Source organism: Eumetopias jubatus, unplaced genomic scaffold (genome assembly GCF_037043125.1).
Source record: "Eumetopias jubatus isolate StellerSeaLion01/CBP00866 unplaced genomic scaffold, mEumJub1_p1.0 scaffold_12, whole genome shotgun sequence".
Classification (NCBI taxonomy): Eukaryota; Metazoa; Chordata; class Mammalia; order Carnivora; family Otariidae; genus Eumetopias; species Eumetopias jubatus.
Window position 1 is genome coordinate 61,584,173 of NW_028274818.1, and position 14,994 is coordinate 61,599,166.

General features: G+C 42.4%; 1 protein-coding gene across 1 annotated transcript in view; it reads right to left on the reverse strand.

Moving 5' to 3' along the window:
• PLD5 (phospholipase D family member 5) overlaps nucleotides 1–14,994 on the reverse strand; it is a 395,172-nt gene that overhangs the window by 102,146 nt on the left and 278,032 nt on the right. Inside the window, exon 5 of the mRNA XM_028111768.1 lies at nucleotides 7,266–7,393. Within this exon, the coding sequence (XP_027967569.1) occupies nucleotides 7,266–7,393 (128 nt within the window). The remainder of the gene's footprint in view (nucleotides 1–7,265; nucleotides 7,394–14,994) is intronic.

Below are 14,994 nucleotides of genomic sequence, written 5' to 3' on the forward strand. Positions count from 1 at the left end.
TTTTTTAACAAAAGGCCCCCCATTTTCCTTTGGTACTGGGTCCCACAAATTATGCTGTTGGCCCCACTTGGCAAATACCCTAGGTGGTCATATTCACTTGAAGACTGCTTAAGTATTTTCCTTTTCAAACTGGATTATAGACTTTTTGCAGGTTTATATGATAAGTGCGGTTCTCTGAATAGACGTGCAACAACTCTGTCGATTATCTTTCCCACACGTAAGCCCTGGTTTGCCAATTGTCCAGTCGTTCTGTTGTTAAGGAGACAGAACACAACAATTACCAGCTCTGGAATCACATACGTTTCTTAAGGTAGCACATGTGCTAAAAAGAACGTTTGCCTGAGAATCCTAAAACCTGACATAAGGGATGAGGGGTCGTAGGCAAGTGACTAGCACCTATCCTCCCCAACCCAGCCCACCTCAGTGTTCTCATCTGTGAAGGGGGTACATCAGAAGGTCTGTGATCAATTTCTTGCTTTATTATTTTTTAATTTAATTTTATTTTATGTTAGTCACCGTACAATACATCATTAGTTTTTGATGTGGTGATCCACGATTCATTGTTTTCCTATAACACCCAGTGCTCCATGCAGTATGTGCCTTCAATACCCATCACTGGGCTAACCCATCCTCCCAACCCCTCCCCTTTAAAACCCTCAGTTTGTTTCTCAGTCATGGTTCATCTCTCCCTCCAATTCCCCCCTTCATTTTTCCCTTCCTTCTCCTAATGTCCTCCATATTATTCCTTATGTTCCACAAATAAGTGAAACCATATGATAAATGACTTTCTCTGCTTGACTTATTTCACTTAGCATAATCTCCTCCAGTCCCATCCATGTTGATGTAAAAGTTGGGTATTCATCCTTTCTGATGGCTGAGTCATATTCCATTGTATGTATGGACCACATCTTTTTGACCCGTTTGTCTGTTGAAGGGCATCTCAGCTCTTTCCACAGTTTGGCTATTGTGGACATTGCTGCTATGAACATTGGGGTGCATATGGCCCTTCTTTCACTACATCTGTGTCTTTGGGGTAAATATCCAGTAGTGCAATTGCTTTAGAACAGCATTTGTGGAAATACGGAGGCTTCAAGGAATATTTGATCCATAAAATTAAGTGGAAAGCAGTTCATGGCCAAACGGGTTTGATGAATGTCCATCCTCTCTCACCCTCTTAGAGATTCCCAGAGCATGTTAACATACTAATGGCTCTGAGGAGTCCCACAGTAAGGAAACCAATTTAAACGAAACCCATAGTTTCTCCCTGTTAAGAGTCCACCTCTCAGTGAATAGCATTTCCTTAGACACATCTTGGGAAACACTAGACTGATTCTTCTCTGAGCTAATTTCCAGTTCCAAGATTAACAGCTTCAGTGATTCTGGATTCGAGGCAGAGCCTGGGCCGGGTCTGCTCTCCCACCCGAGCTCCAGGACAGGGATAGGTCTGGGCACGCTGCACCCACCACCCCCAGGTGGGTCACTGAGGGTCTCATCGCCAGCATGGTCATGGTCATGGGGCTCGTGCACCCCACGAGAGCTGGCCTGGTCAATGTACTTCTATTTAAGTCTTTTCAGAACAAAGGTGGACTAAGGTTAAAATACATATTAACAGAGTTTAAACAGACCTATTCCTGTTTGCTCTAATTATATTTGCAAATATATTTTTTAAAGATTTTATTTACTGGGGCACCTGGGTGGCTCAGTCGGTTAAGCAACTGCCTTTGAGTCGGGTCATGATCCCAGGGTCCTGGGATTGAGCCCCACATCGGGTTCCTTGCTCAGCGGGGAGCCTGCTTCTCCCTCTCCCTCTGTCTGCCGCTACACCACCTGCTTGTTCTCTGAGAGAACTCGGGTACCAAGCAACATCTGTCCATCTGTGGCCATTGTGTCTTCGTGGGTGAGTGGCCAGAAAGACATGAGTGAGTGAAGGGTTTCTTGATGAACAGTATTGTTAGCTCTTCTTAAAGGAAAGAGCAAGTGAGATGAAATCTATAGCTTAGCATCACAGCTAGAGCGTGAAGAAAATGATTTTTCATAAACCTGATGTATTGTTTTTTTTAAATTATTAGCAGTGAAATAAGAGTGAGCGATTTAGAGAAAGATTGCCTGGATAGGAATTCTGGCTTTACTACTTCCTGGAAGGTGACCTTGGGTAAATCACTTATTTGTGCCTCAGTTTCTGCCTTTGTAAAGTAAAGCAATAATAGTATTATTTGCAATGAAGGGTTACTGTGAAAAGTAAGTTCATATTCTTTAAAAGCTCAGAAGAATGCCTAGTACAGAGAAAAACCTCAATACACTGATGCTTTTATTATTAGTATTATTATTTCTCCTACTTACCACACACTGAAGGTAATAATGGGTAACAATAATCTGATTGCAGTAGGAAACTTCAAAAAAACATAAAATTGATGAAATAGGTTGAATTTGACACTTGGAAAATGTATTATAATTCTTCCCGTAATTGTCTGCCTCACACACAACTCAGCTCAAATGAAAATCTGCTCTAATGCACGGGTCCTGCTGAGCAGGGTTTTATGCCACACCGAGGTAGACCAAGAAAAATCCCACACAAGTCAAACGCGGTTGAAAGAAGAACTAATTCAAGGTGGATGATTAAGTGCAGTAGTGTGATCCCAAGTGCTGAGCACTACGGGGAAGGGTGGACAAGGTAGGAAACAGAGCTTGTGTGTCAGCGTGAAGAGGAAAGAGAGCGGGGGTGGGTGTGGAAAGAGAAGTTCTCCAGTTCTATTAGCAGCTGACACACAGATGCAGGGGAGCGGAGGGGATGCTGAATGCTCTTGCAGAAGAGTTTTAAACCCCGCCCCCTCCCCAGCTCTGTCTCCTCTCCAGCCCCATCAAAGAATAGAGTTTCTTCCAAGAGGAAAATGGGAAAGATTGTTAAGAAAAGAGGAATGGGATTTATTTTAATTTTTAAGCATTTGGTTTGGCAGGAAATGGCAACCCTGTGTTGATGTGCACCTGTGTCCCAAATTGCTAGGAATGCAATGAAAGACACAGACTCCACCAACTTGACCGTCCATCTAAAGAATAGGAGACCCATCTCCAAGTGCCTAATTCCTACACAGGTTAGAGAGTGTTTTATTATGTTACAAGAGAGATGAGCAGCAGAATAGGATCTGTTCTGTTTTTATTTTTCCAATATTATCTTCATTTGGAAGATGGCAATCACAGGCACCCTTAAGTTGCCATGACAACTGAAGAAGCCATATGAAGCTATTAGCACAGTGTCTAGCACACGTACAGTAGGCTTTTGGAAAAAATGACACAAAGATTTCTTCCACTCACCTCCTCCCAATTCCCTGATCCCCATGGAGCTTAACCTGTTATTAAATTTACAACCAACAGAAGAATGCAGATTTCTGCAGAAGTCCATGTAACCTGAAATCACCAATGGCTTAAACATTTGTCACCAATGTATACATTTTATTCCCAGCCTTTTCTCCAGCCTACCCAAGGGTGCTCTCCTCCAAGGGCTATTTCCACAGACAACTGGAGAGCATGTCCCTTCGCCTGCCCTGTCTCTATGGTCACGTTTAGAATTGTTAAAAAGGAGGCAGCAGGCCCAACATGGAGTCACTTACGTTAAACCCATGTTAGCAAACTAAGACTTATTGCAGTTTCAACCACCCTGGAATGTAACGTTTAACCAAGGAATTACCTGGTCTGCACTCAGTGAAATAATCCACCAGATAGATCTCTCCTATTTCCCTTAGGAAGGTGACCTTGCCTACAACAATTCATTCTTTGCCCATAATTACCTTTTCTGCCCCCTTTCCACCTTTAAAAACCTCTTCTTTTCTACAGCCTGGCAGACCTCCTTTCTATTGTTAGGTGGGATGCTGCCCGACTCATGAATTGTTGAATAAAGTCAATTTGATCTTTGAACGTACTTGGTTGAATTTCTGTTATTTAACAGAGTGCTGAGCACTTTTTCATGGCTTCCCCTCTTAATTTATGATAGATCACAAAATCATTTATTTTTTAATCCTGCATTACATTTACTCCATACTTAAGAATCATCATGGTATCAGTTTACATTTTCAAAAGTAAACTTTGCTGCTATATCTGGGCTGGTCTTTTTTTAATTTTTATTTATTTATTTATTTATTTATTTATTTATTTATTTATTTTTAAATTTTATTTATTTATTTCAGAGAGAGAGAGAATGAGAGATAGAAAGCACGAGAGGGAAGAGGGTCAGAGGGAGAAGCAGACTCCCCGCCGAGCAGGGAGCTTGATGTGGGACTCGATCCCGGGGACTCCAGGACCATGACCTGAGCCGAAGGCAGTCACCCAACCAACTGAGCCACCCAGGCGCCCCTGGGCTGGTCTTTTGAAGGAGAGAAATCTCAGGAATCCACTGTTTATTCTCCCTCTCATTACATGGCTTATGAGCTGAGAACAAACTAGCCATGGGACGAGGTCAGAGGGCCAGATCTGAAGGCCCAGCGGACACAATGGCATGATGGAGAGGTGGTAATTCTCCTTGCTGAGAAGGACGTTAAATGAATTGCAAAGAGCTGGTTGATCCTTGGCAAAGGCTTTTGACTAGCTGTGAAACAGAGAGCTGGGTCCTGGCACTTCCCCACTTTGCCCTCTGACTCGTGGGCAACTCTGGCCTTCTGTGTAGGTGAAGGGAAGCTAGCTACCACTTCAGAATGTGTAAGCAAGCAGAGATCTGAGTTGGTTTCGTTCTTCTCTTGACCCACAGGAAGTAACTTGCAGCCCCTCCTTCATCTGCGTTTACCATATTTAAAGCGGGGAAAATGTCACAGTTCACAATGAGGATCCAAGTCTAAATGACGACAGGTAAAAAGTGAACATTTAAAAGATCAACCTACTTTCCTACAAAACAAACAGCAAAAATCAGAGACAAAGGAGTAAGCCTCAAGCAGGGAAGCCAACACATGAATATTTTATGTCCATCTGCCTAAGGAAATTATAGAAATAATTTGCTCAAAAATTTGGAGAAAAACATCATTAAACCTCAATAATTCAAACCCCATTCAAATGGAGTTCACAGAACTTTAAACCCTATCAGTTAATATCAGTTAATGACAAAGGAAATACAATTTGGTGGTGGGGAAGTGCGTTCTCTTAAAAAAAAAAAAAAGCAAATGATTCTTAAGTTAAAAACCACTTAGAATTACGTGTAATCAATATTGTTACAAAACCAATTTTGTCTATTTATTATAAAAGGCTCATCAGAAAATTTCTGGGCAAAAGATGCTTACTGATTAGCAAAAGATGAACTCAGATATTTCTGTAAGTTAGACTATAATACTGTCCTTGCCTTGCCTCTTGTTTCTGAGGTAAGCCAATGTTGCTATAATCCATACTTTTTATTTTAATTAATTAATTAATAAATTAATATATTTTTAGAGACAGAGAGTGTGTGCACACATACATAGGAAGTAAGGGGTAGGGACAGAGGGAGGGAGAATCCCAAGCAGGTTCCACCCTCAGCATCGAGCCTGACGCAGGGCTGGATCTCATGACCCTGAGATCATGACCTGAGCCAATATCAAGAGTGGAACCCTTAACCAACTGAGCCATCCAGGTGTCCCTAATCCATATTTCTTCTATCCATGTTTGAAGGGTCATCGGACACGAGATATACTAAATCAAAATTCGTATTTTTCCTATCAGAATTATTACTGAAACGAATTGGCTTAAAAAATTTAATACTGAAATTCAATTCCGGGCGCAGGTCTACTCATCTTTGAAACAGAGACAAGAATACTTTGTCCATCACAGGATCACTGTGAGGCTTAAATTAAATAATCCACTTAAATGGCCTAGAACAGCACCTGGTGTGCAATATTCGCTAGTTATTATTGTCACAATTGTTAATCAATACTATTATTTTGCTCGGAATCATTTTTATATCAGTAGAAAATTCCTGAGCAAATATAAAATAAAGTATGTTTTGTCAACCTTGGATGGTGACTTCTCCCAAAACTGATCAGAAAACTTTCTTCAGTGTCCCTTCTTCCTAGGGTGAGACTGTCTTCTTAGAAACAACAGTTGTTTGGGCTTCGGGCCTGGATGACCCTGACTATCCTTTAAATACAAAACTAGGAAAAACCACCTTAGATCAGTTGTACTTTGGCTCTACATTGTCTGTTTCCTGGAGAGGGAAGTTTTAAATTTTTATTTTAGTATGTAGTTTGCCCATTGTCTATTTCGTTTACAGCCATAACAGAAAAGTGGAAGAACAGAATTTGCATGCATGGAAGGTGGCATTTTAAGATTTTATTTATTTATTTGAGAGAGAGAGAGCACAAGGGAGTGGGGTGAGGGGTAGAGGGAGAAGCAGAATCCCCGCTGAGCGGGGAGCCCGATGTGGGGCTCGATCTGGGGACTTCAGGATCATGACCTGAGCCGAAGGCAGGCGCCTAACTGGCTGAGCCACTCAGGTGCCCCGGAAGGTGGCATTTTAAAAAGAAAAATAGGACAATAGTGGAAATTGGGAGGCAAATGGTGAATCAGTTGGAAGCCGACAGTACAAATATCATGTTACTCTCTCTCGGATTTATTTTAAGTAGTGGTGTCTTTCTTTACAAGTTATAGCCCTTGCGTTTGTCTACACATCCATGCTTTCAAGAGTTCAGCCAAAAGCGTGTATGCGCCATGTAGCATGTGTGGTTGACCTGCCTGTCCTCCTATGCATCCAAGGATCGAGAACTTCCAGCCACCAGTTGACTAGTGGGAAGGTGATTTGGCATCCTCTATGGATCACCCTGACACAAATAAATACCTGAAGATTACAGATGGTTCAAGTGCATCTTCAAGGTATCTGAAGTGAATTATTTGCAAGGAGGAGGCAACAGCGTCATGTGAAGATTTATTCAAGGAATAACACAAATGATTACTCTTCTAAAACATACGATCTACGCTGGATTTATGTTTTCCTCTGTCTCATAGATTATGTGATCTCACGCTGAACAGTTAGGTTTGGATAATATAAACTACACACCAACCTGCTCTACAGAATCTGGGGGTAGCATCTGACTTACAAGAGGACCGCAACTATGGCAGTGTTTGGGGGAAGATGATTCTGTCAACGAAAGGGCTCTCATGTTATATTAAATGGAGATGAGCCTATTAAAACTACACAAGTAAAAATAATGCTGCAGGTTTTATTTCCCACAACCACGGCAGAGAGGCCCACATGCTTAATGGAGCTGGGAGCTTTGATGCCGACGTAACTCGGAGTTTATGTAATGTGGAAAGATTACCTGTCCCAGGGATTGCCAGTCCAAGCCAGCACTGCCGATGTAGACATGCTGCTTGTCCACGATCCAGAAGGAGGACTGCAGCCGGCCCTTGTTGTAGGCAGTCATGTTCATGTAGGTCACCTCTGCTCCTGGGGAGTTCAAGGAGATCCTGGTCAGCCTCAGTGTCAAGGCCTTGAACTTGCAACCAGACATCTACCAGCAACAATACTCATGATTTGCAATGATGGCAACTGGCATTCAGGGCGGCCAAATATTTATATTAGTTTGGTGCACAGAAGGCCCTCGAGGAGTTACTTTGTTCTCAAAAGAAAACAAAAGGAAAATGAGAACAAGAATTACAGGGACACCTGTGCACAAGAGGCAAGAACATGGCCTCCCCAGTCAGATGTGATTCAAATCACAGCTTCATCATTTACCACCCAGATGGTGAGATTTGTGCACCAAGCTCTTTTAGTTTTGGAGTAATTTTCAAACAAATTTGCAATCAATAAAAGGATCGTCCTGTTTAGTAATACAGCTCTCCTCAGCAAGAAATGGGCTTTCTTACACTTTTCTATACGTTATTTTCACTCTTGACCCTGCAGTTGCTTTTTCTTCTTCATTTTCCCTCTTTGTGACTTAATTTGGACTTGGCCTCCTCCTGGCCTTTCTTAATTTAAGAAAGGTTCTTAATGGTTCTTAATTTAAGCAATGATCATTCAAGCCTTACAAAAATCAACTGTCATGCTGTTACCTGTTGCTGCCTCAGGACTATGCATTTACAACTTCTCAAAAAGAGCATATAGTCCACTGAATGCAATTAAATCTATTTATTTGTTGTTTTTTTATTTGAACGTAGTTGACACAATGTCAGTTTCAGGTGTACAACCACGTGACTCAACAAATCTATGCATGATGCTCTGCTCCCCACCAGCCACCACCATGCAGCGCTGTTCCAGCACCACTGACTATTCCCTATGCTGCGCCTTTTATTCCTATGACTTAGTCATTCCGTAACTGGAAGCCTGAATGCAATCCAATGTAAATAAATGCAATCCAATTTAAATGAATTTTTTTTTTTTTAAGAGAGGCAGAGAAGTGGTGGGAAGGGGCAGAGGGAGCGGGAGAGGGAGAGAATCTTAAGCAGGCTTCATGCGCAGCATGGAACCCAATGTGGGGCTCGATCTCACGACCCTGGGACCACAACCTGAGCCAAAATCAAGAGTCAGACACTTCACCAACTGAGCCACCCAGGTGCCCCTTAATTTCCACTTTTTTAAAAGAACAGACCTCTATGCATATTTTTAATGAAGCAAGCTACTTTGTTTTCAGATATTGAATATTAATGAAGCAGATGTATTCTGGTGGCTTACTTCATCATCAGAATCTTCATTAGCAGAGGAAGATGTGACATCATATGCATAAAGATATATCCAGAATACCAGAAAGGAAGGGTGATGTATACTATGAGCTTAACCTGTTACTCTCGGGAAAAGGAAGGTAAAGCATGCACCTGGCCCCGCAGCAGGGGGCTGGTGACAGAGCCTATGGGGTGGGAGTGGGACGGAGGGGAAGCAAGCAGGCGGGCAGACGGCCTCAGCCTCCAGCCATGCGGGCATAGTCTCATCCAAGGAATGGTTACAGGCCCCAGAGGAGGAGAAGCTGGGGAGAGCAGGGTCTGAATGTCCACAGCGGGTGGTTGCCATGGCAATTATGGAGAGACCCACCGCTGCACAGATGCTGTGGTACCCCCCGGGCACCCAAAGACACAGCTACCAGCGCTCCTGAGTGGATGGAGAGCAGCATGTGGGGGATCAGTTTCCCATGGCTGCTCTAACAAAGTATCACAAACTGAATGGCTTAAAACAAGAGAAGCCGATTGTCTCTCAGTTGCAGAGGTTGGAAGTCCAGAATCGTGGTGTTGGCAGGGTCATACTTGCCCCGAAACCTGCAGGGGAGACTCCCTCCTGTCTCTCCACAGCTTCTGGTCAATCTCTGCTGTCCCCTGGTTGCCACCTGCCAACCCTGTTGTCCCATGAAGACTTCCCCCCATCTCTGTTTTCTCCTGTGCTTACAAGGACACTAGTCCTGTTGGATTAAGGGCCCACCTCACTCCCGTGTGCCCTCATCTTAACTAATTATATCTCCAAAAGCCCTGTTTCCAAATAAGGTCACATTCTGAGGTTCTAGGGGTTAGGCCTTCAGCACGTCTTTTTTGGGGGACACAATTCAATCCACAAGAGAGCTGGAGGCCACGTTCACTGGCTGTGCCCTTCAGTCCACCAGGCTGAGCAGCACTGAAGGATGCATCTTCTCATCTCTAGAAGGAAGAGAATGAAGGTGACCTCGGTGTGTGCCTTAGATGCTACTTACAACAGGTGTCTCAGGGTAAGCCTTCACCTGCCTTCACATTCTGACTAGAAACAACTTTATGCCTCTGCGACAGTGGCTGGCTCTCACCTCCTGGCCTGGGACACTGTCTGAAACTTGACCCACGACCAGTTGCTACTTGTCATTGGACTGTGTTTTAGTTCTTAGATCCCTATCTGTTCTCATTTGGGTCTGCTGCAGCCCCAGCCCACTGGTCCCCTAGAGGGAACACTGAGCCAATCTGAGGGGCCCATGGGGACCGTCCCTTCTGACCTCTCCATGCCACACTGCATAGCCACTGCCCTAAGAGTACTGCACCAATGTAGTTGGCAGTTTAGCCTAAAAAGTGTGATTTCAGGGACTGTGGGGCTTGTGTAATGCTATAGCCAGAGCCTCTACAATTACTTATTGATGCGTACAATGATTCTATAAAGGAACAGAAGCTTTCCTTCAACATACCTTTACTGACTATCAATATATACCACCTACTGTGTTATGTGAAATCAGGAACACAAGACCTAAAGTGGCTGAGTCAAGTTCAGGCACACAAATAGAGTGTAATGTTTAAAGATTTTAAGTATCTATTTGAGAGAGACACAGAGATAACAAAAGAGATAGAGAGATAGAGAGAGAGAGAGAGAGCACAAGCGGGGAGGAGAGGGAGAAGCAAGCTGCCCGCTGAGCAGGAAGCCCATCACAGGGCTTGAACCTAGGACTCAGGATCATGACCTGAGCCAAAGGCAGACACTTAACCGACTGAGCCACCCAGGTGCCCCTAAAGTGTAATATTTAAAACGAGACTGGGAATGTTGGGGCATCTGGGTGCCTCAGTCAGTTAAGTGACCGACTCTTGGGTTTGGCTCTGGTCATGATCCCAGGACCGTGAGATTGAGCTCCGCATTGGGAATTGGGTTCCCCGTTGGGCATGGATCCTGCTTAGGATTCTCTCTCTCTCCCTCTCCCTCTGCATCTACCCCCACTCACCCTCTCTTTAAAAAAAAAAAAGACTGGAATTGTTCAGACGTTAAGGGAACACTGAGTATCTGAAAGGTCAGGAGGGGGAGTCCCCATTGCTCTATCAGGGGACTCCAAGAGAGGGCCAAAGGCACAAAACACAAGAACGGCTTCACAGTTCTGCCTGGGGCCAGGGCCACCTGTGGGAAGGCCTGCTGAGCTGTGTGCAGAGATTAAGCAACATGTAGTAACAGTAACAACCCTTTACTCAACACCATGTGTGCCCAGCATCAACAAGGCTGTGCTACAGCAATCCCACAGGGGATGTTGTATTTTCCCCATTTCAACATACAAACTACTGGATGTGGTGTCATCAATCAACTGAAAATATTTGATGATAAAGCTGGAAAAATGTTTGCCTGCATATGGTTTGTGGAATAGCCCCACATTCCCTTTAAGAATGACCTGTCTGTTTTTCTATCAATCTATTCTCCATTTATCTCCGAAGATGCTTCTATCTTAATTTATACCTAACAGATATATAGTCATAGCCAATATGTCCCTCTTTATTACATGCATATTATTCAATGGTTAGCCTAAAATAATTTATTTTACATGCCCTTAAAAATATCTTTGTTCACTGGTTACACAGATTATGCTCATCCTACTGTCTTTTTTTTAAAATTTTATTTTATTATGTTATGTTACTCACCATACATTACATCATTACTTTCTGCTGTAGTGTTCCATGATTCATTACTTGCATATAACACCCAGTGCTCCATTAAGTACGTGCCCTCCATAATACCAACAACCGGGCTAACCCATCCCCCCACCACCCTCCCGTCTAGAACCCTGTTTGTTTCTCAGAGTCCATAGTCTCTCATGGTTCGTCTCCCCCTCCGATTTCTCCCCCTTCATTTTTCCCTTCCTACTATCTTCTTTTTTTTTTTAACATATAATGTATTATTTGTTTCAGAGGTACAGGTCTGTGATTCAACAGCCTTACACAATTCACAGCGCTCACCATAGCACCTACCCTCCCCAGTGTCTATCACCCAGCTACCCCATCCCTCCCACCCGACACCACTCCAGCAATCCTCAGTTTGTTTCCTGAGATTAAGAATTCCTCATATCAGTGAGGTCCTATGATACATGTCTTTCTCTGATTGACTTATTTCACTTAGCATAATACCCTCTAGTTCCATCCACGTCATTGCAAATGGCAAGATTTTGGTTTTTTTGATGGCTGCATAATATTCCATTGTGTGTGTGTGTGTGTGTGTGTGTGTGTGTGTGTGTGTGTGTGTGTGTATCACTTCTTCTTTATCTATTCATCTGTTGATGGACAGCTTGGCTCTTTCCATAGTTCCATAGTTTGGCTATTGTAAACATTGCTGCTATAAACAATGGGGGCACATACCTCTTCGGATCAAAGATACAAATGTTAGTGATCCGAAGGTAAATACCCAGTAGTGCAATTCCTGGGTCACATGGTAGCTCTATTTTCAACTTTTTGAGGAACCTCCATACTGTTTTCTAGAGTGGCTGCATCAGCTTGCATTCCCGCCAAATGCAGGAGGGTTCCCCTTTCTCCGCATCCTCGTCAACATCTGTCGTTTCCTGACTTGTTAATTTTAGCCATTCTGACTGGTGTGAGGTGGTATCTCATCGAGGTTTTGATGTGGATTTCCCTCATGCTGAGCGATGTTGAACACTTTTTCATGTGTCTGTTGGCCATTTGGATGTCTTCTTTGGAAAAATGTCTGTTCATGTCTTCTGCCCATTTCTTGATGGGATCATTTGTTCTTTGGGTGTTGAGTTTGATAAGTTCTTTATCGATTTTGGATACTAGCCCTTTATCTGATATGTCATTTGCAAATATTTTCTCCCATTCTGTCGGTTGTCTTTTGGTTTTGTGGACTGTTTCTTTTGCTATGCAAAAGTTTTTTATCTTGATGAAGTCCCAATCGTTCATTTTTGCCCTTGCTTCCCTTGCCTTTGGCGATGTTTCTAGGAAGAAGTTGCTGCAGCTGAGGTCGAAGAGGTTGCTGCCTGTGTTCTCCTTTAGGATTTAATGGACTCCTGTCTCACATTTAGGTCTTTCACCCATTTAGAGTCTATTTTTGTGTGTGGTGTAAGGAAATGGTCCAGTTTCATTCTTCTGAATGTGGCTGTCCAATTTTCCCAACACCATTTGTTGAAGAGACTGTCTTTTTTCCATTGGACATTCTTTCCGGCTTTGTCGAAGATTAGTTTTATAGAGTTGAGGGTCCATTTCTGGGCTCTCTATTCTGTTCCACTGATCTACGTGTCTGTTTTTGTGCCAGTACCATACTGTCTCAATGATTACAGCCTTGTAATAGAGTTTGAAGTCTGGAATTGTGATGCCACCAGCTTTGCTTTTCTTTTTCAACATTCCTCTGTCTATTCGGGGTCTTTTCTGGTTCCATACAAATTTTAGGATTATTTGTTCCATTTCTTTGAAAAAAAGTGGATGGTATTTTGATAGGGATTGCATTGAATGTGTGGATTGCTCTAGGTAGCATTGACATTTCACAATATTTGTTCTTCCAATCCATGAGCATGAAACGTTTTTCCATTTCTTTGTGTCTTCCTCAATTTCTTTCATGAGTAGTTTGTAGTTTTCTGAGTACAGATCCTTTGCCTCTTTGGTTAGATTTATTCCTAGGTATCTTATGGTTTTGGATGCAATTGTAAATGGGCTCGACTCCTTAATTTCTCTTTCTTCTGTCTTGTTCTCAGTGTATAGGAATGCCACTGATTTCTGTGCACTGATTTTATATCCTGCCACTTTACTGAATTCCTGTATGAGTTCTAGCAGTTTTGGGGTGGAGTCTTTGGGGTTTTCCATATAAAATATCGTATCATCTGCAAAGAGTGAGTTTGACTTCTTCTTTGCCAATTTGGATGCCTTTGATTTCTTTTTGTTGTCTGATTGCTGTGGCTAGGACTTCTAATACTATGTTGAATAGCAGTGGTGATAGTGGACATCCCTGCTGTGGTCCTGACCTTAGGGGGAAAGCTCTCAGTTTTTCCCCATTGAGAAGGATATTCGCTGTGGGTTTTTCATAGATGGCTTTTATGATATTGAGGTATGTAAACTCTATCCCTACACTCTGAAGAATTCTGATGAATAAAGGAAGCTGTACTTTGTCAAATGCTTTTTCTGCATCTATTGAGAGGATCATATGGTTCTTATTCTTTCTTTTATTAATCTATCATATCACATTGATTGATTTGTGGATGTTGAACCAACCTTGCAGCCCAGGGGTAAATCCCATTTGGTTGTGGTGAATAATCCTTTTGATGTATTGTTGGATCCTATTGGCTAGTATTTTGGTGAGAATTTTTGTATCCATGTTCATCAGGGATATTGGTCTGTAATTCTCCTTTTTCATGGGGTCTTTGTCTGATTTTGGGATCAAGGTAATGCTGGCCTCATAAAATGAGTTTGGAAGTTTTCCTTCCATTTCCATTTTTTGGAACAGTTTCAGGAGAATAGGTATTAATTCTTTAAATGTTTGGTAGAATTCCCTTGGGAAGCCATCTGGCCCTGGGCTTTTGTTTGTTGGGAGATTTTTGATGACTGCTTCAATTTCCTTAGTGGTTATAGGTCTGTTCGGGTTTTCTATTTCTTCTTGGTTCAGTTTTGGTAGTTGATGCATCTCTAGGAATGCATCCATTTCTTCCAGATTATCTAATATGTTGGCATATAGTTGTTCATAATATGTTCTTATAATTGTTTGTATTTCTTTGGTGTTGGTTGTGATCTCTCCTCTTTCATTCACGATTTATTTATTTGGGTCCTTTCTCTTTTCTTTTTGATAAGTCTGGCCAGGGGTTTATCAATCTTGTTAATTCTTTCAAAGAACAAGCTCCTAGGTTCGTTGATCTGTTCTACTGTTCTTTTGGTTTCTATTTCATTGATTTCTGCTCTGATCTTTATGATTTCTCTTCCCCTGCTGGGTTTAGGCTTTATTTGCTGTTCTTTCTCTAGCTCCTTTAGGTGGAGGGTTAGGTTGTGTATTTGAGACCTTTCTTGTTTCTTGAGAAAGCCTTGTATTGCTATATACTTTCCTCTTAGGACTGCCTTTGCTGTATCCCAAAGATTTTGAACAATTGTGTTTCATTTTCATTGGTTTCCATGAATTTTTTAAATTTTTCTTTAATTTCCTGGTTGACCCATTCATTAAGTAGGATGCTCTTTAACCTCCACATATTTGAGTTCTTTCTGAATTTCCTCTCATGATTGAGTTCTAGTTTCAAAGCATTGTGGTCCGAAAATATGCAGGGAATGATCCCACATTTTTGGTACCGGTTGAGGCCTGATTTGTGACGTAGGATGTGATCTCTTCTGGAGAATGTCCTATGGGCACTAGAGAAGAATGTGTATTCTGTTGCT